The sequence below is a fragment of the Arachis duranensis genome, chromosome 2, assembly GCF_000817695.3.
Source record: "Arachis duranensis cultivar V14167 chromosome 2, aradu.V14167.gnm2.J7QH, whole genome shotgun sequence".
NCBI lineage: Eukaryota > Viridiplantae > Streptophyta > Magnoliopsida > Fabales > Fabaceae > Arachis > Arachis duranensis.
In genome coordinates this window covers 18,153,817-18,181,170 of record NC_029773.3, presented here as the reverse complement: position 1 = coordinate 18,181,170, position 27,354 = coordinate 18,153,817, and the positions used below count along the sequence as shown (strand labels likewise).

Sequence of the window (27,354 nt, the reverse complement as noted above, 5' to 3'; positions counted from 1 at the left end):
AGTGAAGGCTTGAAAGCTTGTGGTGAAGTGGTTTTGTGCGTGGAGGGTAATCAACCAAGGTATAGTTTTGATTTTCTTTATGTAATATGCAATGTTTCGTGAAACTTAGGCTAGTTGACCTTAAGATAGGATTGAATGTTTGGGTGTATGTTTAATTGTGTGTGAATTTGATGTTTGAATATAAGTTGTGGGGTGATGATGATATAGAGTTTTGGGATGTAGGATATATGATATTATTGATACTAATTGTTGATTTTTAATGATTATAGAGGTTTGATGAAGGTTGTGATTTATTGTTGTTGATGAGGGTTTGTTGATATTGTTGATGATTAATGATTTTGATGGTGTGGAATTGGTAAAATTGGGACATTATTGATGGTTGAGTTGATGAATGATTAGTATGGACTTTTGTGTTGTTTTGGGTATTGTTTGGGTTGTGAGTAACTTTGCTTGAATTGAGAGTTTTGGTAAAGTTGAGTTTTTAGTATTTTTGGTAAAAATGGATTTTAGGCCAACTTTGGTGGATCATATCTTGAGCTACAATTATTGAATTTGATTGAATTTTATATCAAATTAAAGATAATTCAAAAGGCCTTAAAACGGTATAGATTTTGTGGAAATTGAAATTTTGTAGAAAAAGATATGATCGTTGGAAGTTGGTGTCAAAAATCTGAAATTCTATGATGTTGCAGAATTTGTGATTTTTGGTGTGTGTGCCCACGCACACTGCTGTGCGTGTGCTCTGAACAAATGTCATATCTTTACTTGTGCGTACACACACCCTTGTGCGCACGCGCACCCTGTAAATCTTTGAAAACGTGCATACGCACACAGGTACGCACGCACATAGAGGGAGATGCTTACAGTTGAGAGCGTTCGCACACTCTGGTGCACACACATACCCTTCAAATTTACAAGTTGTGCGCACGCACAATATCATGTGCAACATTTGAATATCAAGCAAGAGCCAGACTCATTTACCGGTCATACGTGGCTGTCCTTTATGGCAAGTAACATGTAGTTTGAAGACAATGGTATTCTTTTCATTCCTATCATCCCAAGCATTATCTATTCACAACCAAAAAAAGGAGACAAATTCAAGTCTGCCATATTACGAGATCTACACAAACGGCAAAACAACCTATATAAAATTTTATCTATCACACAAGAAAGATATTTACGTAATCAGAAACAAATTAGGTGACAACATAAAAATCAGACCTGGATATTCAAATAGCCTGGGATCAGCACTGATTGGTATGAGGCCTAATCTACGGGATAGAACTTCATCTTGTATAAGTGATGTGTTATTTGCAATGTAAACTCTTTCAATAGCCATTGTTGGTACCTAAATTTATAACCATCACGTCAGAATTTGATAATCTCCATCAAACTATTAATGGCAAAACATAAAATTGGAGAGAAAGAAACTATGAAAGGCCAACACATCAAGGTGAAAATAACACTGCCAGAAGATGTTATACCCTCCCAAGGGTAATTCTGGTCCACTGTTTATCAAAGAAATTTTTGTTTGGCTAAAGCATCAAAGCAAAGTAACATATCCCTGTTTTTGACATCATCAACCAAAAAAAAAAGACAAACAATAGCCGGTTGGAATTCATCCTTCAACTCTTTGAATGTAATATATGGCTATGAGATTGTGAAAAAAATTAGATAAATACTTTTTGTATTAGAAAAAGAAATTTCATTGAGGAGATAGCGTAAAGATGAGGATACGAAATCCACAAATAAATATGAGAGAGTTAGCTAAGACCTACATGGGTACACTATGTAACAATGGATGCAAATCCCTCTTAATATCGGCTCGAGAGGAACATCAAAGGCATTAAAAAAAAAGAATCATTAAGGACCCTTTTATTCCAACCAAATGTACCAAAGCACTTCAAAATAGACTATAAATGATGCAATATTTAAGATAAACAAGTCTGACATACTGATTATAAATATTGAGGAAAGTATTAAATAAACATTTCACCTCTGCTATAAGGATTCTTTGAAATGCATTGGTAAGTGAAGGATCAATACCAATCATATCAAACTCTATGTCATCATCCGTGAGCCGCTTCACTTCAACTTTGAAGTTTTGACTGAAATTATCTAACCGCAAGCTATTATCAACACCTAATGCTGCATAAGCACCAGAATACTGTATGGTATCTGTCTACAAACATCAACATAGGAAAACATAAATAGCAAGCAACCGATAAAAAAGAAAAAGAAAAAAAATTTAGAACCAGCATATACTTATTACTTAATCACTCAAAAAGTGAAATAAGCTGAAAAAAAAACTACAAGTTTTCATTGAAACTCATTAATACCTATCATACAAACATAGAACACAAATTCCAAAATAACAAAATTACAAACTGGATTTGAGAGAACCATAAGGAAAAAACAGACTAAAATAAAAAATGAACATAGAGATAGCAAGATTTTACATGTTGAGGAGCATCGTTGTTGCAGAGGACCCGGGTCATGAGAAGCTCAAGATGTGGAGGGAGATTTGTTGGCACACTTTCCAAGCTCATTATGTAATCAAGCACTCCATTTTCATGCTTCATTTCTTTATTCTGATTCTCTTGTTCTTCCATCTCGGACATTGACTCGTCTTCGGATGATGACGACATTGCTGAAACTAAATAAATTTATAACTGCATCACATAAAAGTTCATCCACAATAAACACCAGTATCATAACAAGTATCAACGATTCAACATGCAAGATGGCACGTTATCAAGAGCTATTTGGACAAACACACGTAACATCATTCTGTATCTATATATGACATATACAAATGTTCAAAAACAAGAAATCGTACACTGTCAGAACCATTCATCATCATAATCGCCTCCATAGTCTAAGTAAAAGTAAAACAGAACATGCAGTTAACATCGTCAAATCCTAATTAAACTTAATCACTAGTGAACAGCCAACACAAATAGGAAGAAGAAGAAGAAACCCAAATAAAGAGAAACACTAAACAGAAGACGAGATTCTGAAAGGGAAAAGAAAGCAGAGTCAGAAAGCGGAAATGAAGAGAGAAGAACCTATAAGTGCTGTTAAGTCACCGATGGACTATGCCCCGCCGTCGGAATTCACTCTACCGGTCAGAAAGCCGATTGAGAGAGTAGGAGAAAGAAGAGAAAGCACCCTTGTCGAGTCAGTTATGGTGTTTTGCAACTCAAGCTGTGGTATTAGGGTTCTTGTAGGGATTTTGAAGAAAACAACTTGTTTTTTTAATTATATTTTTTTATTTTAAAACACAAATATTTAAAAATATTTTTTCTTTTCTTGTTTGTTAAAATATCTTTTTCAGTGATACTTTTTAAGGACTAAACAAAAAATCAAGGTTGTAAAAATCGGACCGGTCAATAAACCGATAAAATCATTGGTTTAATAATTTATTGGTTCGACCAGGGTTCAACTGGTTTAATTAAATATTAAATAAAATTATTAAAAAATTTATATATAATTTTAAATATATAAATTTAATAATTTAATAAAATTTAAAATTTCACAATTTGATATAATAAATTATTCATAATTTAATATTAAAAATTCACAACAACTTTAAACATCAAAATTCATAACTAAAAACAACCAAAACACACATAGTGGGTAAAAAATTAAAAATACATATGGGTATATATAGTAATTAGATTATTATTGTGTGTTTGGCACAGAGAAGTTTTGGCGCGAATCTCCCTTACCCTCAAACACCTCCGCAACGCTACCCTCCACTTGACCCCTCTTTCGCTTAGGTGTTATACTCGGACCATATTGAACAACAGCAGCTGCAGCATCCTTCTCTACGTTACTAGAGGCTTCCTTTTCATTTTTCCTGCGCTGGCTAAAAAACGACTTCAACCCAGCAGTGGTGATGGTGGGAGCTTTCTCGGCTACAAAGAGAAAAACATGAAGCATAATCAAAACAGATAACAAAAAGAAATCGCAAAACACCAAAACTCAAAATTACCTATATGATCCAACACAGCCTGCCTATCAGTGTCCCACTTCAACAGTTCAGCAATTGACAACAACCCTTTCGGACCTAGAGACTTAAATAGAAACTCCATGACAATATCATCATCAGGGAACCTATCGTCTGCATCTAACACTTGGTAGGGTTCCGGACACCACGACAAGGGGAACTTCTCCATAAGATGTTCATTTAGATAAAAGGAAAATTCCTCAGGAATACTCCTAACTTTGACAAACATAGACTTAAAATCTTCGAACTAGGATTTATAAAGCCAAATATCGCTCGACGGAGATAGCTACTCAAATTCACCCACAAGCCTAGACCCACCCCTTTAGCTTGAAACAGTGAAAAGAACAACCTGAGAGAGAGAGGATGACCTAAAACCTCCATTAATATTTCAAAGGCCCGAACAAATCCCCAAGAATTTGGGTGAAGTTGGGTTGGAGCGCAATTTAACCAATACAATACCCCACACTCAAACTCGGTAAAATGAAGCCTGACACCCAATTCTGTAAAAAGACAGCTATACATGTAGAAAAAGGACCAGTCACTCAGTTGGTCACAGACACGGTCATCTTTTTGACAAAGTAATAATTCTATTCTAATATTACTCCCCTCCCTAACCCATAAATCCGACCCCAACAGTTTCACAGACTCATCATCATCGAATTGAGAAGAGTAACCTTTAAGAGACAGAATAAACAGCAAGAAGGAAATAACAAGTAAGAAAAGAAAAATCAACACTGACCTTTCTTACTCATTCTCAAAAAAAGAGGAAACAAGTTCTCTTCAGGGAAAATCAACAATAAAGCAAAATAAGCTCAAAAGGTACAAGAAAACATAACACCTACATAACCAAATGGTTACAAAACCACCAGAATTTAATCAGTATCGTCGAAAAAAGGAGCATTAACTCTCATCCAAATGCAACGGACAAGGGTACCTAGGAAAGCGGGACATGTTTCACATCCATCAAGTCAGAATGGCGCGAAGGACAAAACACACATTAAATGCAGGAACATTTCAAATTTCGTACAGAACCAAGCCGAGCTTGGGGGCTACAGACACAACACAAACACCAAATCTAACTGGCCGGGGTATGCACAAAATCTATATAAAGCTCACCTTGATTCTGTTTAAAACCAAGGCAAGCTTGGGGGCTATGATACGTAACGCATACCTCGGCCACCTAAAAGCTCGGAACAAAACAATAAACTCGACGTAATCGGACCCGAATATTTGAATAACACAAAGGTGGTCAGCGAAATCCGCTCCCCTCAAACGAACACTCAATAAACAACCAAATATCTCGGACATACTTATGCAACGGGTAAGAGGACTCATCTATAAAGCCGAATATGCAATCTCGGTAGAATCAGGTTCTTCTCTAAGTTCCATATTATTTTAATTATATTCAAATAGCCTTCTATTGACTTGAGCGTCGGAGTATCTTGTGCAGGTATTCCCACCGCGGTATTTCGCCCAGGACCGACGTATAGCTCTTCACAGGAGAAAACGAAGTGCTCGGGAACGCTATACCTCAGCAAATCCTACTCAGACGAATCAGAAATATAATCATTATTTTTTGTAAGCAAATTTTTTGTTACCTTCGTAATGTGGTAGATCATATAGTATAATGTTTTGCTATAATTGATTTTTGCTGTTTACTTTGTAGTTTTATCCCATATTTAAAAATAGTTCTAATGACACTAAGGCTGTATTTGATAGTGGGGATTGGGACTGAGATTGGAGAATTAGGATTTAGTATTATATTTGGTGACAAGAGATTGATACTAAAATTTTAGTTTTTGTCTCTAAAATTTTAGTCTCTTCAGTCTCTCCAAAAAATAGAGACACATGAAACTGAAATTTTTGGAGATCAAGACTAAAATTTACGTAAGTTTCTGCATAAAGTACCCCACTATATTTATAATAATTCATTACCCTTGTTTAATGAAATCTTTAGGGTAAAACATTGTCTTCTTTCTCAATTTCCATTGTGGTTCAATTTCTCAAACAGTAAGTCAAAGAAAGAGACAAAGAAGGATTCAACGGCAAACACCCACTAACATCACGGCAGTGACCAACAACGTGGTACCAGAAGCGCCGCCGAAATCAATGTCTCTTCGCAGTGGTGTGCTCTAACGTCATGGGAAGAGGAGGCGCCGATATCACAATTCTGTGACATGATTCATGGCGCCGTGATTGAGAAGCAATGCACACAAGAAAATACGTGCAGGATTTGCTCCACTGGGTTTGTCTTTTGCTGTCAGCGACGGGGATGAAGTGCTTTGACGAAGGGGTTGAATGCTACTTTTAATTACAAGGGCTAGGCTTTTTTTTTTTAACTGAAATATAATAGGGTTATTAAGGTAACTTGAATCATTTCAGTTTCTATCTTAAATCAAAGAGGATATTAAGACATAACTCAGTCATGTATACTCTACACCAAATACAATATTTAAATTAAGTTCAATCTCAATCTCTATTCCAAACACAGCCTAACAACACTAATATTTGTGGTTCTCTGCATCATTCATGTTAGTTTTTGAGTGAGATGAAGTCAAAGATAATGTGACGGGATCTCATTTTTAAACTCCAATCCCTTTTAAGTAATTTTCTTAAACCTATACAATCATGTGTCGATACTAAAATAATTTATCTAAATCTACAATTGTACGGGGAGACAATACCGCATGGAAATGATTTATCTAAATCTACAATTGTACAGGGGGTACAATACCGCATGGGATATAAAGACTAGCATGGTTTCATGTTACTATAGTGCTACTTGACTTTTTACCTTTCAAGTTCCCTAAACCTTTCGGTTGTGGGTAACTAACTGACTTAAAATGCGTTGCTCAATTGCTGTACAGTAATCATTTATTATATGTTAAGCTTATTTTGGTTTGGGTTCATAGGAGATAAATTAATTTCAAGGGGAAAAGTTCTTTTCCCATTTTGTAATCATCTTTTTGTTTGGCTTCAGAGATATAAATTAAATCAAGTATTCCACCTTGGGAACAATTTCAGCCTTTAATTAGATGGTTCAAACGAGGAATGTTTTTTTTTATAAAATCTCCAATCAGATTTCTTATTTGCTAAAAGGGTTGAATTCACTACAAGAAAAGAGAGCTTTTATATCAAAAGAAAAAAAATATATTCTTAGAGGATTAGATAAAGATAATAACAATACAAACCATGTGTAATCATGCACTACTACATTTTCACCATTACTTTCGTTGCAAGATACCACACAGAAAATCAAGAGAACTCAGTAATTACTCGTTCACACTTGTCTTCCAGAATCTTCACAGCTTCAGTGAATAGCACTTCAGGGGGCAATGCTCCAGTTGATTCAATAGTAACTACAAGGGTGAAGAAGAAAAAAAGAAGTAAAAGATATACAAGTAATTTTGAGAACCTATCAAATCAATAATCCCTATCAGAAAAATTACACAAGATTACTTTGAAACATAGATTTTCAAATAAACATAAGTAAAATAAGGCCAGAGAGAGAGAGAGGTCAAATATGGTGGCAGAATGCTTGTTATGCAATTTTGCACTACACATTATGTTTTTGGTTTACACAGTACTATATTCTCTTTGGTTTACTCATTGTTATTTGGAATTGTCTCTCACTGCCCTACATGTGCTTTAGTATTTTTTATACAAAAAAGAAAAGAAAAAAATTAGACAACTTTAGACAATTTGAAGGCCTAATTTAACAAATTCAGCAAGAACCATAGTACTTACAAATGAAGTGATCTTTAACACGACGTAACGATATACGATCTTCCCATTCTTTTCCCTCTCTAATGCATTCCTTACACAGAGTGCAATCTCGTGGTCTGGCTACCGTGGCCCTTTTTTTGCCTGTCCAACATTAACTCAGTATCTAGTTATTATCGAACAGGGAAACTTTACATCATTTGCGTAATTTACAGAACGTTGTATACAATACGGAAAAGGCATTGATGCAAAAGCAATGGCAATTTCCAGAGAAAATGTGGTCAACAATTGAAAGATATATCTGATGCAAGAAGCATGGATCTAAAAACAAAAATACCTTCCCCAATATCTTCAATGTCAAATAATCCAACTGGACATTTTTCTTGTAGTTTGACGGCCAGATCATCCTCAATGTTCTCCAAGAGGACAACCTATATAAGTCAAACATACAGAGGCCAAGTTTCTGTAAGTTCTGGTAGTGAGTAAATTTGAGCAACACTGATATCTTATATTCCCTTACCTCCGGAAGCATCCGATACCAAGCAGTGGAAACTGGTGACCATTTTGCATGTGTTCTACCAACACCTTTAACTGCATGAGCTTCAAGTTCAATTTCCTATTAAAACACATATACAGTGAACCAAATATTAGGTTAGAATTACTGCTAGTGAGTCTTTCTCGGAAAGAAAGGGGGAGGGAGACCTGATAGTTTCCAATTCAAATTTGCTTATTCAAGCACTATGCTCGATAAGTTTCCAATTGAAAAGCACGTAGGACTACTACATCAGTACACACAAATGGCACGCAGTATATATAACACGTAAAACTCACCCAATCTCTATAAAGAGCTACAGATAAATTCCTTTTTCCAGTTTATTTATTACCAAGCACTCAATTGAAATGTATGTTACCCTAAATAGTGAGGTAGATAGAATTTTTACCTGACCAGGTCCAAGTTTAGCTAATATAATATCCAAATATTTGGGACCAATTGGATTGCTCGAAATTTCGGGAATCGATTCTTGACTGCAAGTAAAAGATGTAAATGTCTTCGGTTTTGAACTTGCACTTAGTTTGGCATCTTCAGCTATAAGCTCACTCCCATTAGGTAACCACTTTAGTTGATCTGATCTCACTGCATTTTGCAACATCATCAAACAAGAAAGATTGCTAATATGATTAAAGTTAAAATAGCCAAATAAAATTAAATGAAACATTTGAATATCAAGCAAGAGCCAGACTCATTTACCGGTCATACGTGGCTGTCCTTTATGGCAAGCAACATGTAGTTTGAAGACAATGGTATTCTTTTCATTCCTATTATCCCCAGCATTATCTATTCACAACAAAAAAAAGGAGACAAATTCAAGTCTGCCATATTACGAGATCTACACAAATTCAAGTCTGCCATACAAGAAAGATATTTACCTAATCAGAAACAAATTAGGTGACACATAGAAATCAGACCTGGATATTCAAATAGCCTGGGATCAGCACTGATTGGTATGAGGCCTAATCTATGGGATAGAACTTCATCTTGTATAAGTGATGTATTGTTTGCAATGTAAACTCTTTCAATAGCCATTGTTGGTACCTAAATTTATAACAATCACGTCAGAATTTGATAATCTCCATCAAACTATTAATCGCAAAACATAAAATTGGAGAGAAAGAAACTATCAAAGGCCAACATATCAAGGTGAAAATAACACTGCCAGAAGATGTCATACACTCCCAGGGGTAATTCTGGTCCACAGTTTATCAAAGAAATTTTTGTTTGGCTAAAGCATCAAAGCAAAGTAACATCCTTGTTTTTGACATCATCAACCGAAAAAAAAAGACAAACAATAGCCAGTTGGAATTCATCCTTTAACTCTTTGAACGTAATATTTGGCTATGAGATTGTGAAAAAAATTAAATAAATACTTTTTGTATTAGAAAAAGAAATTTCATTGAGGAGAAAGCATAAAGATGAGGATACGAAATCCACAAATAAATATGAGAAAGTTAGCTAAGACCTACATGGGTACACTATGTAACAATGGATGCAAATCCCTCTTAATATCGGCTAGAGAGGAACATCAAAGGCATTAAAAAAAGAATCATTAAGGAACCTTTTATTCCAACCAAATGTACCAAAGCACTTCAAAATGGAATATAAATGATGCAATATTTAAGATAAACAAGTCTGACATACTGATTATAAATATTGAGGAAAGTATTAAATAAACATTTCACCTCTGATATAAGGATTCTTCGAAATGCATTGGCAAGTGAAGGATCAATACCAATCATATCAAACTCTATGTCATCATCTGTGAGCCGCTTCACTTCAACTTTGAAGTTTTGATTGAAATTATCTAACCGCAAGCTATTATCAACACCTAATGCTGCATAAGCACCAGAATACTGTATGGTATCTGTCTACAAACATCAACATAGGAAAACATAAATAGCAAGCAACCGATAAAAAAGAAAAAGAAAAGAAAATTTAGAACCAGCATATACTTATTACTTAATCACTCAAAAAGTGAAATAAGCTGAAAAAAAAACTACAAGTTTTCATTGAAACTCATTAACTCCTATCATACAAACACAGAACACAAATACCAAAATAACAAACTGGATTTGAGAGAACCATCAGGAAAAAACAGACTAAAATAAAAAATGAACATAGAGATAGCAAGGTTTTACATGCTGAGGAGCATCGTTGTTGCAGAGGACCCGGGTCATGAGAAGCTCAAGATGTGGAGGGAGATTTGTTGGCACACTTTCCAAGCTCATTATGTAATCAAGCACTCCATTTTCATGCTTCATTTCTTTATTCTGATTCTCTTGTTCTTCCATCTCGGACATTGACTCATCTTCGGATGATGACGACATTGCTGAAACTAAATAAATTTATAACTGCAACACATCAAAGTTCATCCACAATAAACACCAGTATCATAACAAGTATCAACGATTCAACATGCAAGATGGCACGTTATCAAGAGCTATTTGGACAAACACACGTAACATCATTCTGTATCAATATATGACATATACAAATGTTCGAAAACAAGAAATCGTACACTGTCAGAACCATTCATCATCATAATCGCCTCCATAGTCTAAGTAAAAGTAAAACAGAACATGCAGTTAACATCGTCAAATCCTAATTAAACTTAATCACCAGTGAACAGCCAACACAAACAGGAAGAAGAAGAAGAAACCCAAATAAGGAAAAACAGTAAACAGAGGACGAGATTCTAAAAGGGAAAAGAAAGCAGAGTCAGAGCGGAAATGAAGAGAGAAGAACCTATAAGTGCTGTTAAGTCACCGATGGACTATGCTCCGCCGCCGGAATTCATGCTACCGGTGAGAAAGCCGATTGAGAGAGTAGGAGAAAGAAGAGAAAGCACCCTTGTCGTGTCAGTTATGGTGTTTTGCAACTCATGCTGTGGTATTAGGGTTCTTGTAGGGTTTTTGAAGAAAACATCTAGTTTTTTTAATTATATTTTTTTATTTTAAAACACAAATATTTGAAAATATTTTTTCTTTTCTTGTTTGTTAAAATATCTTTTTCAGTGATATTTTTTAAGGACTAAACAAATAATCAAGGTTGCGAAAACCGGACTGGTCAATAAACAGGTAAAATCATTGGTTTAATAATTTATTGGTCCGACCAGGTTTCAACTGGTTTAATTAAATATTAAATAAAATTATTAAAAAATTTATATATAATTTTAAATATATAAATTTAATAATTCCTAACTTAATAAAATTTAAAATTTTACAATTTTATGTAATAAATTATTCATAATTTAATATTAAACTTTAAACATCAAAATTCATAATTAAAAACAACCAAAACACACAGTGGGCAAAAAATTAAAAAAATATTTCAAAAGTAACTTAGAGAGTACTATAAAAAATCGGAGGAAAAAATTCAGTATATATTTTCCCATTTTTTAAAAAAATCTTTAGACAAAATAATTTTCTAAAATCACTACGCAAAGAAATCACAAAACACTATATAAATAAAATCAATAAATCATGAAAACAGTCACCAATGTAAGCATAACTAAGTTCACAAAAACAGTAAAACACAAACACAAACACAAAACAGCAGCAATCGAGTCTCCAGCAGCACATCATTATGCAAAAAAAACACAAAATCCTACATAACTGAAATCAATAAATCTTGAAGACAGTCACCATCTAGGCATAATTAAGTCACAAAACAGCAGCAATTCAATCTCCAGCAGCACATCACTATGCAAAGAAATCACAAAATCCTACATAACTGAAATAAATAATCATGAAGACAGTCACCATCTAAGCATAATTAAATCACAAAACAGTAAAACAATCACAAACACACACAAAACAGCAGCAATTCAATTTCCAACAGCACATCACTACTCAAAGAAATCACAAAACACAAAACATCAGCACAGCAGAACATATGCTGAATTAACTAACTTAACAATCTAGGCACAATTAAGCCCAAAGCATAGGTTTAATTAACTTAATTAAACACAAAAAAGCTCTGCGTGAACAGCAGAGAGCCAAAAAACACAGCACAGCAGCGAAGAAGACACAAACCAGAGTACAACACAGCATAGCAGTAGTGAGCAGTGCCATTCAATAATTAATATAATTTGATAATTCCTGAACTAAAAAACAAACACGAACAGCAGGCACTAGTAGTGAGCTATGTGATACAACAAGAGTATTAAGCACCAACTTAAATTTATCATCAAGAAACTTTACCAAAATTTAACAACAAAAAATAAATAAAAGAATGAACAAACCAGTAACAATTTATTGGTATCAATTTATCATCAATCAGTAATCCAGTAACAGTTAATCAACCCAGAACAAACAAGAACAAGCCAGTTAATCAACCCAGAACAAACAAGAACAAGCCAGTAAATCAATTCAGAACAAAGAAGAACAAGCCAACAGTTAATCAACCCAGAACAAACAAGAACAAGCCAGTAACAGATTTAAAATTTATTATCAAGCAGTGAGCAAAGCCAATCAACCAAGAAAAAGCACCGAGCACTGACGGAGCATCCGAGCACTACCTTCGGCGAGGGCAGTGACCAGAGATTTGAGGGAGAGCCACAGACGACGGGAAGCTGGCGACGAACACTGGCGAGCTGGCGACGGACGACGGGGAGCTGGCGACGAACACGACCGAGGGACGACGGCGGAGCAGGACCTAGAGACGCTGGCGTCGGGGGAATGGAGGATTGGCGAACGACCGCGTCGAAGAGACTGAGGAATGGGGCTCGAAAGGGGGGGAGGGGGGAGGGGGGCAAGGGCTTAAGTAGACTGAGGACGAGAACGGGCTTCTATTTTAAACAAAACGCAAAAACGACGCCGTTTTCATAAAAACCGGCCGAGTCCCATTTCGATTCGACCGGCCAGTTTCTGACCGGTTCAACAACTTTAAAATGATTTTTAAAATAATAGTTTTTTTTATAGTTGTCAGAGTCGAACCAGTAATCAAACCGATCAAGTTACTAGATTATTGGATCATTGGTTTAACCGGTGGATTACTGATTGAACCGTTAACCCGATCCTATGTAAATAAAAATAAAAAATAGTCAAAAATTTAAAATTAAAATTTAAAATACATATTTTTACTAACATTTTAAGAATATCTAGTTATTCTAAAATTATATGAAACATGAATAATAAGTATTTTGTTAATTTTACTCTATCATAAATATTTTATATAATTATTTTCAAATTTTAATAATTTATTAATTAATTTATATCTATTATACTATTATATACTACAAGCATTTATTAAAAAATAATATTAATAGATATTATATGATTATGAAAAGAAAAAATAAGTAAATTTATAGTTATTGTTAAATAAAAATATAATTAATTTAAAAATGAGTGAGTTTATAACTAAAATTAAATAGAAATAAATTATTTGATAAAAGATATCTATATATATAAAATAATTTGTAAAGATATTAATTAGAAGTGTGACAGCCTGGTGGTTGTGAGTTGCTGTTTTTTCTTTGAGGATAGGGGTTCGAAACCCACCCTACTTATTTTAAAAAATTTTAACTTTCAGCGGTTCGGTCGAACCAGTGTTATCGAGTTTGACCAGTTTTCACCGATTCACTCTGGATTTGATCAGTTCGTACCGGTTCTCAACCTTGTTCGGTTCAATCAGCAGACCGGGCCGATTTAGAGCGGTTTTAATAATTGATTTTTTTTCTGGACTGAACTGCAAAACCTTCTAGTTCTTGGCTGGATTGATTCGATCGACCGGTTTAATCCGACTTTCAGAACCAGTTATCCAAGTTCTTGAAGGAGAGAGTTACATAGAGCATTTTTAATGCATTATTTTAATTTTATTTTATTTTGGATTTTATAAAATACCATCTAACATATTTATTTGACCATAAAACTTAATTTAAAATTTAATGTGAAATTTGTCACTTTAATATTTAGTCTCATTTTAATTTATATTTAAATTATTTCAAATAATTTTAATTAAATTCTAAAAATTTAATTAAAATAAAAAATATAGAATTACAAAATTAATAATTTTATGGACGTGAAAATTGAAAATTTTATGTATTTAGATTGAGAGAAAAATTAAAATTTTGTAAATAATTGAAAAAAAAACCTATTTTAAATTGATTTGAATCTATTTTTCTATCAAATTGATAATAAAATAACAAAAAATAGAATAATAAAATGCAAGAGCATAACTGAGTACATTTAATTTATTTGAGTATATTTTAATTAGATTTTTGTTACATCGTTATAATAATAATATTATAATAATAACGTTACAATGTTTATTTAATAGGACACAGGTGGTAACATTTCACTAATTTTTTATTAAAATAACATGATATATAATACTAATATCATTTCAAATATGATATCCAATATAAGTTTTAATTTTAAATTATTTCAGTTACTGTTAACTCACAATGAAATAGAAAAGAAGGGTAAAAAAACAAATGATGAGAAATATGATATTTTTTTGTTTGGATGTTTAATAGTTTTTATGATTAAAAAAAATGACAACGTATGAGTTTTTTTTCTCTCTCCTTAATTCTCCTAAATTGGAGAGAGAAAAAAAAGAATAAACTACTAAAATCGTATTCGAAAGATTGTTAAACATGAAAAATAAAATAGTGAAAGCACCGAAATAACTTTCGAAAGATTTTAAAATTTGACAAAAATATCTAAACATAAAAGCATGACATCATGATGAATGAAAAACATTAATATATCAATTGAAAAAGTTTCGGTGATGGGACAGAGAGCTCCAATAGCGTTTCCTCCAAATCCAAAACTTTTCTCATAACCGTTCATTCATCATCAACTATGAAAACTTCAACGACTTTTGCTTGCTCCTTCAAGAAAAAGTCTTCCATGAGATCGGTGTTATTTTTTTAATAATTGCACATAGTATATAATAATATAATAGATATAGAATAATCAATTTGTTATTAAAAATTTAAAAAATAATAATTATTTTAATATAAAAAAATATTAAAAATATTTATTATACAAAATATTCAAATTTTATATAATTATTTAATAATAATCAAATTAACCAATTCAATAAGTGATCTACTAATTAAACCAATAAATTAATGAACCAATAATATAACCAACTCAATTACCAATTCGATTTTCACAACAGAATTCACGTGACAAAAACTCACTCTGCTTACTCTTAACAGACTTCACTATCAGATTCAGAAGATCTAATGCATCTCACAAAGCAAAGATTAAGGCCGCATTGTCACTTGTTCTTTTGTTAGGGGAGGCTTAGTCTATCGCAGAAATAAAACAGGCAGATTGGATATTTACTTCCTATTTTTCATTCACCTTCACAATTCACCATTGCTTGAAAGAACTCTGCAAAATTAGTGACTTAAAAACAATATCAAACCCAAGGCTAAAGAGTTGAGCATCTCTCCTTTGGATTCTAATTATACTGTTAGCTGTCCTAATGTCAAGGATGCCGATAGCAACTGTATCTAATACCACATTAATTAAGAAACATAACGCTAAAAATCAGTGGCGAAATTCAATATAATAGGACACTGGATCCTTCCAAACGGGTTGAATTCCTTCATTGAGGTGGCGGCATCTGGCTATAGGAAGGTGGTGGAGGCATTGAGGGTTGAGGATATGCCATAGGTCGTCCACTCTGTTGCTGCGGTGGTGGTGGTTGTGGTCGCCAAACAGGTGGTTGGCTTACCGGGCGGGAGTCCAGGCTGCTGTTGATGCCATGGTGGTTGCCCAGCTCCTGCCATTGGCTGAAATGCTGCTGCTTGAGGTGGGGGTGGTGGTGGTCGGAGGGCAGGAATGGGAAGTGGAGCAACTCCATTAGCAAACGGGTGAGGAGGTACCGGAAGAGCAATGGTACCATTAGCCTGAGCAACATTGGCGAGTGTTGGAGGTGCACTGGCGAATCTCGTATGAGGCCTACTCTTCTGCGCAGTGGGATTGCTTGCAGCCAAAACTCTTTCTGCATCAAACATAAAACATAAGCATATGGTATTGTGACAAAAGGCAACCTAATCACAGTGACAAAAACAAAAAGGAGCTGACCTGCTGGCATGCCCTGCCGTTCCCCTTTAGTGTCTTTTTTGTAAGCATATGACACTGTAATTTGGCGATTGCAAAGATATTGCCCAACCCGTTTAACGGAAAACTAATTAGAAAACTTTTCTCTTGGAGGATACATTGGAACAGCATCAAATTCATTTAGTAAGACCACAACCATTTTAGGAGTATACAGCTAACTGCTAAGTGCTCAAAAATGAATGGACCAGTGATCAGAGGATAAAACAATAATATCTGGTTGCTCTACTGAGAAATGCAGATAAGGGGAAAATGAAAAGTACTTGGCAACCGCTACTTGCAAGAAGCCGTTAATTAAGCTATACAATCATGATGCTTCTAGAAGTAATGAAAGATATTAGAAGAAAATAACCTTTGGATTAGTAACAATAACTCCAAATGCACTGAAAGTGTCATACAAGAGCTTCTCATCTACATCCTGTAGTAACATCAGGAACAATTATGTTAGATTTCAATGTTCAACATATGTGAACTTGTTGAGCACTTGCATAACTTGGTAACTTACAGGATCAAGGTTGCCAATGAAAAGGTTTGCCCCCACATCCAAGCTCTTTTTATCTTGGGTTGCCTTAAAAATTTAAATAATAAAATAAAATAATCAATACTCTAATCATATGGTGAGGACATTGACATGAGATAGTAGAAACACAGCAGGGCATATACGGAAAACACGAGTGTTCATACAAACTAATGTAAATATGAAAGACTTGTTCCATGCGCAGGAAAAAGTGACATACTAACATCTTGCAACGAGAGATGACTTGGGAAAATGATTTAGGTTAATATTTTGCATAGAACTGGTACGTAACAATAAGGAGTGAACTGTGAAGTGAGCAGCTGTGAGGGAAGTGTGTATCATGTCAAGTTAGCATGTGCAAAGTGAAGTGAGAAGTGTGCGATAAAAAAAATGAACTTTAAGTGTATAGTGCTTGTGAATGTCAGAGAGTTTTTAAGGTGCGAGGGTGCTACTGTATGCACTAGCAAGTATTCATTGTGTCTCAATGAAGTGTAGGCGTGAGTTTCAGATCAATAATTTTTTTCCTTTATTGCCTCCATACTCTACTATTTAACGTTCGAATCACTTAATTCCAAAAGTAAACATTTAATGTTTTGTAAGAATCACGGCAATCCACTAACCAAACACATTCGCTACTCATCTCTGCCAGACAAATGTGATGGTTTCATGGACCAATACATGGAATGGCACCTCTAAAGTCTAAAAAGGAAAACAATCAGATCTCATACCACTAGCACAATTCATGGTCCAGATTGCCGACATAGGCGGTTGCGTCCTGATTCCTCTCCGCAGAGTGTTGGCCAAGCAAGTTGGCGCCAACACCGGGTGCTATTCGAGTTGTCATAGATGGCAACAGAGGAGGAAGAGAGCGCCGCCGCGACCAACAGTGGGGGAGGGAGAAGGGCCTGCGAGCCGAGTATCTTCTTTTGTCACTGTTTTCTCGTCTCTTCTAGGGAGGTCTTGGACTGGCACACAAGATGTCACTTTTCAGCCATGGTGTAAGTAAAGTTTTTCTATTTTTATTTTTTAAAAATAGTTCTTTAAAAAAAATATGGAAAAGTCTAGGGGGCCAGCAATTTTTGTGATTGTTAGTCATCAACTAGCCATCAATGATGATTTGATGGTGTGAGATTGGTGTGAGATTTCATCCAATGGCTCACCTTCCTCTGCTGGTTACATGCTGGCCAAAATTCAATAAAACTGCTGGCCCCTAGCATTGCTCAAAAAATATTTTGGCTCAAGTTGATATATCATATTTCTATTAGTTGTAAATTATTATGTATTTGCTATTTAGTCTAATTTTTAGTTAAAATATTTCAAAAGTAACTTAGAGAGTACTATAAAAAGAATCGGAGAAAAAAATTAAGTATATATTTTTTATTTTTTAAAAAAAAATCTTTAGGCAAAATAATTTTCTAAAATTACTATGCAAAGAAATCACAAAACACTATATAACTAAAATCAATAAATCATAAAAACAGTCACTAATATAAGCATAACTAAATCACAAAAACAGTAAAATACAAACACAAAACAGCAGCAATCGAGTCTCTAGCAGCACATCATTATGCAAAAAAACATAAAATCCTACATAACTGAAATCAATAAATCTTGAAGACAGTCACCATCTAGGCATAATTAAGTCACAAAACAGCAACAATTTAATCTCCAACAACACATCACTATGCAAAGAAATCACAAAATCCTACGTAACTGAAATAAATAATCATGAAGACAGTCACTATCTAAGCATAATTAAATCACAAAATAGTAAAACAAACACAAACACACACAAAACAGCAGCAATTCAATTTCCAGCAGCACATCACTACTCAAAGAAATCACAAAACACAAAACATCAACACAACAACAGCATAGCAGAACATATGCTGAATTAACTAACTTAACAATCTAGGCACAATTAAGCCCAAAGCATAGGTTTAATTAACTTAATTAAACACAAAAAAGCTCTGCAGTGAACAGCAAAGAGCCAAAAAATACAGCACAACAGCGAAGAAGACACAAACCAGAGTACAACACATCATAGTAGTAGTGAGCAGTGCCATTCAATAATTAATATAATTTGATAATTTCTGAACTAAAAAACAAACACGAACAGCAGGCACTAGTAGTGAGCTATTTGATACAACAAGAGTATTAAGCACCAACTCAAATTTATCATCAAGAAACTTTAATAAAATTTAACAACAAAAAATAAATAAAAGAATGAACAAACCAGTAACAATTTATCGGTATCAATTTATCATTAATCAGTAATCCAGTATTAGTTAGTCAACCCAGAACAAATAAGAACAAGCCAGTAAATCAATTCAGAACAAACAAGAACAAGCCAGTAACAGTTAATCAACCCAGAACAAACAAGAACAAGCCAGTAACAGATTTAAAATTTAGGGAAAAGGACAAATTAGTCCCTGAGCTTTTAAATCGTGGACAAATTCGTTCCTCACGATCTAAAAATACAAAAACTCCCCTCACTATTCAAAATGTGTAACGGATCGATCATTCCGTGCAAAATGCTCTCCCAAACGTAACAGAGAGGGGTGATGTGTCGCTGAATTGGCGTGTGTTGGGCCTAGACCACCGTAACGGTGCACATGTAATAAGGTGGATTGAAGTTAGGGACAAATGGGTCCCTGGATGGAAAGACGACGTCATTTTTCTGTTTGCCATATCTGTTCAAATGGAACTCCCTTGCCATTACCGTTGTTAATTTCTGTGAGTGGTTGAGGGTGGTAGTATTGTGCAGTCTTAAATGGCCAGCGACGGAGCTTCATCCAGCACACGACGCGTTCCACTGCCGCCAACCGTGAAATGCATGGAAGCTGTAGAGGAGAAGGACGAGATTGCTCCGACGTGTAAATGCGGGGTCTACGCCATATTGTACAAATCGAGGACGATGATGAACCCCAATAGATTGTTCTTTGGATGTCCATTCTTTAAGGTATGTTGGTGATTTTATTTGGTCAGTTTGATTATGCGGGAGTTGGTTATGTTTTGTTTGTTTTGGAATGATAAACATGCAGCTAAAAAATCCCAGTCACTGCAAGTTCTTCTTATGGCTGGATGACCATGTTTCAACAATAAGAGTCCTTGAGAAGTTTGTTACGGAGAACGAGGTTGATGATCTGAAATTGTATCTGGGGAAGAAGGTAGTGCAACAGAAACTGGTTGATTTAGAGAAGAAGGTGTTGCATCTAGAGAGGAAGAAGAATGTTAATCTGTATTTGGTTATTCTTGCAGTGGTTTTTATAATTTTTGCTTCTGTTATTGCCAAACTTGGCTGAAAAGTAGGTAAAAAAAATGATGTAATGTAGTATGCGATGAGTTTCCATTTTGTTATATGCTGTTTGAACAAAAATGTTGTAAGCTAAATTATGATATATTCAGCAAAGTGATTGCCCTAAGCAAGTTAATGGCATAATTATTTAGAGATATGATTATAAGCATAAATTAATCTCATGAAGGAGTTGTTAATGTATTACAAAAGAAGTCAATAACATGTCTACTGCCAAAGTAAGGCATAAGTTAAGCCTGCAAGCTATACATAATCACATTGTTTCCAAAAAGAGTTGCTTTGTAAAACAACAGTGTTTCCCAAAAAGATGTTGATGTCATGACTTAAGTCTAAACATGTAGCATTAACTACTTGGCTTGTTTAGTCATGGAGTAGGGATGAACTTAAACAGTCGTTGGGTTGCTTTGCCTGCTGCTGCCAAAGTCTGTGGAGATGCTCCTGATGTAGTTGGTTGTTGTGGAGAAGGGAGATGCTGTTCACTCTAGGGAGGTGGCACAGGCTTCCTCCTAACTGTTTGTTTAGGCCTAAATGGCCTTGGTGCAGGGCGAGATGAAGACTGGGCTAGGGTCCTGAATGGTGCTTTCAGAGGCATTGATTATGTTGCAACCGCTGCTACTGAGGGTCCAGATTCTTGCTCAGGCATCAGTGCAGTGTTTGCATTCGAATTACCTTGCATGAAGGTCGAAATAAGTGTAAATGCAATGAAACCAGCAATCAACAACAATGAAATGCCACCAAAATCCATACCTCATTAGCAATTGAATGATTAGCAGAATTTTGTTCAACATGAGGAGGGTTCGTAGCAGCAGGGGGACTCTGTTCCACACTCTAAGATGAGGCATTTTATCAAATGTATCCACTTAGTGTAAACACACCCAATGAAGCACATTATATAATAAGACATTTAAAACCATGAAGCAATAAAATATAGACATATAACACCTTAAATAAAACTATAATAGACACTTAAATCCCTGAGTTTATTATCGGGGGGACAATTACATCCCTGAGTAAGTAAGGAATACCTCTTCCTCGGGGGCTAACTGGGACAAAGGCAGAACCACTAGTGATTGAGAGTCCTTGTGCTTTGTCCTTGGTTTTTTCGTCTTTGGCTTCCAGTTTGGGTTGGATGGGACCCCTTTGCATGTCTTGTAGTTGTGTCCCCTCTCACCACACTTGCTACATGTGACATAGAAACTCCTCTTCAACTTGTCACCATCAATAACAACCTCAGCTGGATCTATCTATCTGTTATGCACCTTGGGATGTCTAATTGGCCTTTTTAACACAGGTGGAGCAGGCTTGGTAAACTCAGAACTTGTCCAGTATTCCTCACTAGTTACTGGCTGGATGAAGTACTCGTATGTCTTTCTAATGGACTCCATACATAGCCATGGATGGACATAATCATCGGAATTATCATGCCCTTTTCTATTGCTGCTATAGCATGAATGCATGGCATCCCTTCACGGCAGGACAGCAGTTTCACAAAAACAGAATGGCATAAACATGATTAAAATATGAAGAATTAATAGAAATTCACAGCATGGCTAATATCTCGAAATTCACAGTATGGTTAATATCAGCAGATTCACAGCATGTTAATCAGATTCACACAAAGCATGTCCAAATTGACAACATGGTTAATCTCAAAAAATTCACATAATGATTATAATAGAAATTCACAGCATGGTTAACATCAGCTATGATTAAAATTGCAATTCACAGCAACTATGATTCACAGCATGCTTAAATTAAGAAAATGCACACCATGTTAAAATTGAAATCCATGAACCTGACTGACCAGTGAGTTGCCATTTGTTACACGAGCAGCTGTGTTTGATCAGATCCACATCAACTTTGGATCCCTTGTAAGTGACTTCAAACCGTTTGCACTCGTTATCACCAATCCACTCCGCTGTCCATTTGTTGCTTGGTTTGATAAGCCTCTGTAGCCTTTTCTCTTGCACTGGCGCCATTTTCCCTTCATGAGTCCCCAGAAGTTTCTTGTGTTGAACTATTCGCCGCATCACATAGCACCGTAATTCCTCGCACATTGTAAGTATGAGCTTGCATCTGTACTTCACCACCTTTGTGTTAAATGACTTGCACATGTTGTTTGTTAGGTTGTCGACCTTGGGACCATGGCTAAAGTATGCTCTAACCCAGGTAGCAGGTTCAAATTTCATAAGGTAGGCCCAAGCATCCTTGTTCACTTCTTTCAGTCTTTCCATGGTTGTCTTGAATTCAGAGATGGTGGTGCATCTTGCACAGTCCCACACTATTTCTCTTATGTACAGATCCTTGAATCGGTTTATGAAATTCTTCCACATATGCATCACACAGTTTCTGATATGTGCACTAGGCATTACCTCTTTCAGTGCAGGTAGCAGTCCCTAACAACAATGAAGGCAGCAAGCCATGTTTAGAAAAATATATAATCCAGTAAATGACTCAGAAAAGAAATCGGGAATGACAAAAAGGGAACTAACCTTCTGTTGATCTGACATAAAATTTCAACTGTGGTTGCCAACATCACCAATATCCTCCTGTAATAATGTTAGGAACCACTTCCATGATTCTTTATTTTCGGATCTTGCAACTGCGTATGCAACCACATAAAACTGGTTGTTAGCATCCTGTGCAATAGCAGAAAGTAGTTGTCCCCCATGGTATGTTTTAAGAAATGCTCCATCTAGGTGGATCAATGGTCTGCAACCACTCTTGAATCCCCGTTTGCAGGCCTCAAAACAAACATACAACTTGTCAAACATAGGGGGTGCTTGAGGCTGAGGAATCAGGTCTAGCAATGCAGAAGACCCATGGTTACTTCTATGCATCTCTAATAAGTAATCTCTCAATTTTTCGTACTGTTGCCTTTCGTTACCCATCATCCTTTCCCTTGCCTCCTTCACAGCTCTATACACCATCTTTGGGTGTGCAATAAGGTCAAACTCCTCTCTTAGAAAATCAATAGCTTCATGAGTTGTCATATGTGGGTGCGTTGCCATCCTCTTCTCCACCTTTTTATTGATCCAGTGTTGATAAGCGGCGTTGCTTCCAAGGTCCCTTGCACAAGTGTGCTTGTTTCTATAAGTCTTGACTTGGAAGCATTGATAAATCACTATTTTATGGTTTATCTTGTGCTCAATTGAGTGGTTTTTATCAATTCTTTACCCACTTATTCATACTAATTGCATGTTTTATATTTTCCTTCCTGATTTTGTGCTATGATTGAAAACATGCTTTTTTGATCTTATATTTGCTTATTATTAATCCTCTCTTATTACCATTAGATGCCTTGATATGTGTGTTAAGTGATTTCAGAGATTACAGGGTAAGAATGGCTCAGAGGATGGAAAGGAAGCATGCAAAAGTGGAAGGAATACAAGAAGTTGGAGAAACTGCTAAGCTGTCCAGCCTGACCTCTTCGCACTCAAATGACTATATAACTTTAGCTACAGAGGTCCAAACGATGCGGTTCCAGTTGCGTTGGAAAGCTAACGTCCGGGGCTTCGATTTGAAATATAATTTACCATAGCTGCCTCGACGCCAGGTGATGCGAATGCATGGATCACGCGGACACGTGACCTGGAAGAAACACAATCCGCGCGGCCGCGTGGACGACGCCTCCGCGTCACTTGCCCGCGACCTGAACGTAACAGAAATCGCTGGGGCTATTTTTGACTCAGTTTTCAGCTCAGAACACACAGATTAGAGGCTATAAAGTGGGGGAATACATCCATTTATAACCATGCTCTCATATTCACAATTTTAGGATTAGATGTAGTTTTTAAAGAGAGAGGTTCTCTCCTCTCTCTTAGGATTTAGGATTTTAGGATTTCTATTAGTTTAGTTCAATTCATCTTCATTCCAGGTTCTATATTCCTTCAATATTTATTTTCTACTTTTATTTACTCCAATACTTTTATTTGTATTTGATTTATGTTGCCCAATTGGCTTATGAACCTTTCCATGTTATGACTTGAATTTATATTTAGACGTATTTTGATTGCTTTATTTACATGAATGCTTTTAATTTAATTTAGATATTTTTCCTTTTGGCCTTGGTTAAATAATTGGTGACTCTTGAGTTATCAAACTCATTGTTGATTGAAAATTGGAATTCTTCAAGAATTAATTCGAGTTCCAATAACTCTAGCCTTTCCTAAGGAAAGACTAGGACTCGAGGAATCGAAATTAATTCATCCACTTAACTTACCTTCATAGTTAGAGATTAACAAAGTGGGAAAAAAATCCAATTCTCATCACAATTGATAAGGATAACCAGGATAAGACTTCCAGTTCTTCATACCTTGCCAAGAGATTTTATTATTGTTAATTTATTTTACTTGTCATTTAAATATACCTGTGCCCATTGCCCAAACTCCAAAACCCCAATTTACAAACTCATAACCAATAATAAGAACATACTTCCCTACAATTCCTTGAGAAGACGACTTGAGGTTTAAATACTTCGGTTATCAATTTATTTAGGGGTTTGTTACTTGTGACAACCAAAACGTTTGTATGAAAGGACTTTTGTTGGTTTAGAAGCTATACTTGCAACGGGAATTTATTCTGAATTCTAGACCACGCAAAAGTTCTCTCATCAAGCATTGTAATTGCCGATTGTATGACAAGTGCGCAATCCAACCACACTCTTCGTCCTTGCACCCAACTTACAACCTCTTTGAACCTCTCAATTGTTGCAAACCTTGTTCCAAGCTCAAATCTTCCCTCTCCGAAACTATATTGGTCATTGAACTCAGGCCACTGATGTTTGTTTCCCTCATCCTCAGAAGAAACGGGTGTATGCAGCTCCTCAGATTCATACTCCTATACAATATCATCACCATCCGTGTCTACATCACTCATGTAGTCTTCCAGTGCTGGCCTTGGTCTTCTGGCCATATTGGGCTCCTTTGTAGGCCTAGATCCACTAGGCTGTCTACCAGGCCCACCTGCCTCGGGCTCATGGGCAGGCCCTTTCTTTCTTGCAACAGAGCTTGTTCCCTGAGACACGCGTCGAGCTTGCTTCTTGGGTTGCTTACTTGGCTGAGGGGTTCTCTTAGAGGAATGAGGCACTTGTTTCCTTTTTCCTCTGCCAGACACAGACCCACTGACAACATCTTTCCCACTCTCACTGTTACTTTCATTATCGGGAGGTGGAGGTGCATACGCCTCATCCTCTGCGCTCTCGTAACTATCATGCTCCGTCGATGACTGATCCAATTCATCCACCTCGACACGAACACCATCTTCTTCTACCTCGTCGTTTTCCTTACCAGCACAATCTACAGGCTCTGGGTCATCAATAGGATGATCAAAAAATATGTAGAACTCATCAGTATCTTTGTTTCTCATCTTTGCTTGGCGCATCTGGTTGATGCCTGCATCTCCCCTCAGAACATGTAGCCCTGACTCTATATCCTTGCTCTTTGGATCATACCAGTATGCCTCCTTATATGATTGATATCCCAGTCCTTTGAACAGTGTTATCAAGTCACCAAAATTTACAAAATCCAGGTCCATCGATGGGAACCTCTAAACCTTACCATCATGGTAAACTAATTCACCAGTCGGGGCCCTTTGAAAGTAGCCACCGTGATGAAAAATAGGAACCACAAAAATATCTACCATCTGCAGCATTGTTTGACTCAACGATTAGCACTAAGCATTAGCAAATATACAACTACCTTTCACCTAAATCCCACACAACCCATCTTCCATGCCCCTCCCAACACTACATTACACCTAAACCCCAACCCACGACATGCATAGCAGATAACGTTCGAAAGTAACAGTCCCATTCATTGTCATAATAACGGTACTTACCGGTACATATGACAACCAAAACTCCACCAACGAAGCTTCACCGGTGCAACGTTACACGAAAATGACGAAGAGAAGAAGATCAATAATTTTTTTGGAGGGAAAAGATCATACATGTGTGCTAGGGCTTCTTTGGAATTATGTGTGATTCATATGGGCTTCTTTGGAATTATGTTGAAACTCAAGTACTACAGTCAATGTTCTCAAAACGTTGTCGTTTTACCTCATAAGGACCTATTTTTCCAAAACGGCCACACCAAACTTCCTCAACGGTACCGTGTTGACACATAGGCCCAACACACACCAACTCAGCAACACATCACTCCTCTCCGTTACGTCTGGGAGAGCATTTTGCACGGAAGGATCGATCCGTCACATGTTTTAAATAGTGAGGGGCGTTTTTGTATTTTTAGATCGTGAGGGACGAATTTGTCCACGATTTTTAAAAGCTCAGGTACTAATTTGTCCTGCTCCCTAAAATTTATTATCAAGCAGTGAGCAAAGCCAATCAACCAAGAAAAAGCACCGAGCACTGACGGAGCATCCGAGCACTACCTTCGGCGAGGGTAGTGACCAGAGATTTGAGGGAGAGCCACAGACGACGGGAAGGTGGCGACGAACACTGGCGAGCTGGCGACGAACACGACCGAGGAACGACAGCGGAGCAGGACCTAGAGACGCTGGCATTGGGGCAATGGAAGGGCCTTCGAGCACGACGAAACAGGAGGATTGGCGAACAACCACGATGAACTAGGCGGCAACGGTGAGACCAATAGCGGCGCGATGGAGGCTAGGGTTGTGCTTTGGGGAGAAATAATGAGAGTATAGATGAGACTGAGGAATGGGGCTCGAAAGGGGGGGCAAGGGCTTCAAGTGACTGAGGACGAGAACCAGGCTCTTCTATTTTAAACAAAACGCAAAAACGACGCCGTTTTCATAAAAATCGACCGAGTTCCAATTCGATTCGACCGGCCGGTTTCTGACCAGTTCAACAATTTTCAAACGATTTTTAAAATAACAGTTTTTTTCATAGTTGTCAGAACCGAACCAGTAATCAAACCGGTCAAGTTACTAGACTACTGGGTCATTGGTTCAACCGGTGGGTCACTGGTTGAACCGGTTAACCCGATCCTATGTAAATAAAAAATAAAAAATAGTCAAAAATTTAAAATTAAAATTTAAAATGCATATTTTTACTAAAATTTTAAGAATATCTAGCTATTCTAAAATAATATGAAACATGAATAATAAGTATTTTGTTAATTTTACTCTATCATAATTCATAAATATTTTATATAATTATTTTCAAATTTTAGT

The 27,354-nt window shown here is 36.1% G+C and overlaps 2 protein-coding genes across 4 annotated transcripts; both read right to left on the bottom strand.

Moving 5' to 3' along the window:
• Positions 1-973: 973 nt before the first annotated feature.
• On the bottom strand, positions 974-26,720 carry LOC107473864 (uncharacterized). Its single transcript, XM_052257771.1, has 5 exons — positions 26,593-26,720; positions 2,460-2,656; positions 1,997-2,182; positions 1,222-1,348; positions 974-1,068 (listed from the first exon to the last, which is right to left on the bottom strand). The coding sequence occupies exons 2-5, from the start codon at positions 2,646-2,648 to the stop codon at positions 974-976; spliced, it is 597 nt and encodes a 198-aa protein (XP_052113731.1). The 5' UTR covers positions 2,649-2,656; positions 26,593-26,720.
• On the bottom strand, positions 7,119-12,994 carry LOC107473861 (uncharacterized). 3 transcript variants are annotated; one of them, XM_052257325.1, is made up of 10 exons: positions 12,811-12,994; positions 10,430-10,642; positions 9,974-10,159; positions 9,203-9,329; positions 8,985-9,071; positions 8,677-8,870; positions 8,256-8,351; positions 8,073-8,166; positions 7,760-7,879; positions 7,119-7,371 (listed from the first exon to the last, which is right to left on the bottom strand). In XM_052257325.1, exons 2-10 carry the CDS (start codon positions 10,616-10,618, stop codon positions 7,268-7,270), a joined length of 1,197 nt encoding a protein of 398 aa, XP_052113285.1. In that variant the 5' UTR covers positions 10,619-10,642; positions 12,811-12,994; the 3' UTR covers positions 7,119-7,267. The 3 variants fall into 3 exon arrangements, with proteins under 3 accessions (XP_052113285.1, XP_015948940.1, XP_052113286.1); XM_016093454.3 differs by having other exon boundaries at positions 10,430-10,626; XM_052257326.1 differs by lacking the exon at positions 12,811-12,994 and adding an exon at positions 11,037-11,372 and having other exon boundaries at positions 10,430-10,626.
• Positions 26,721-27,354: the final 634 nt, after the last annotated feature.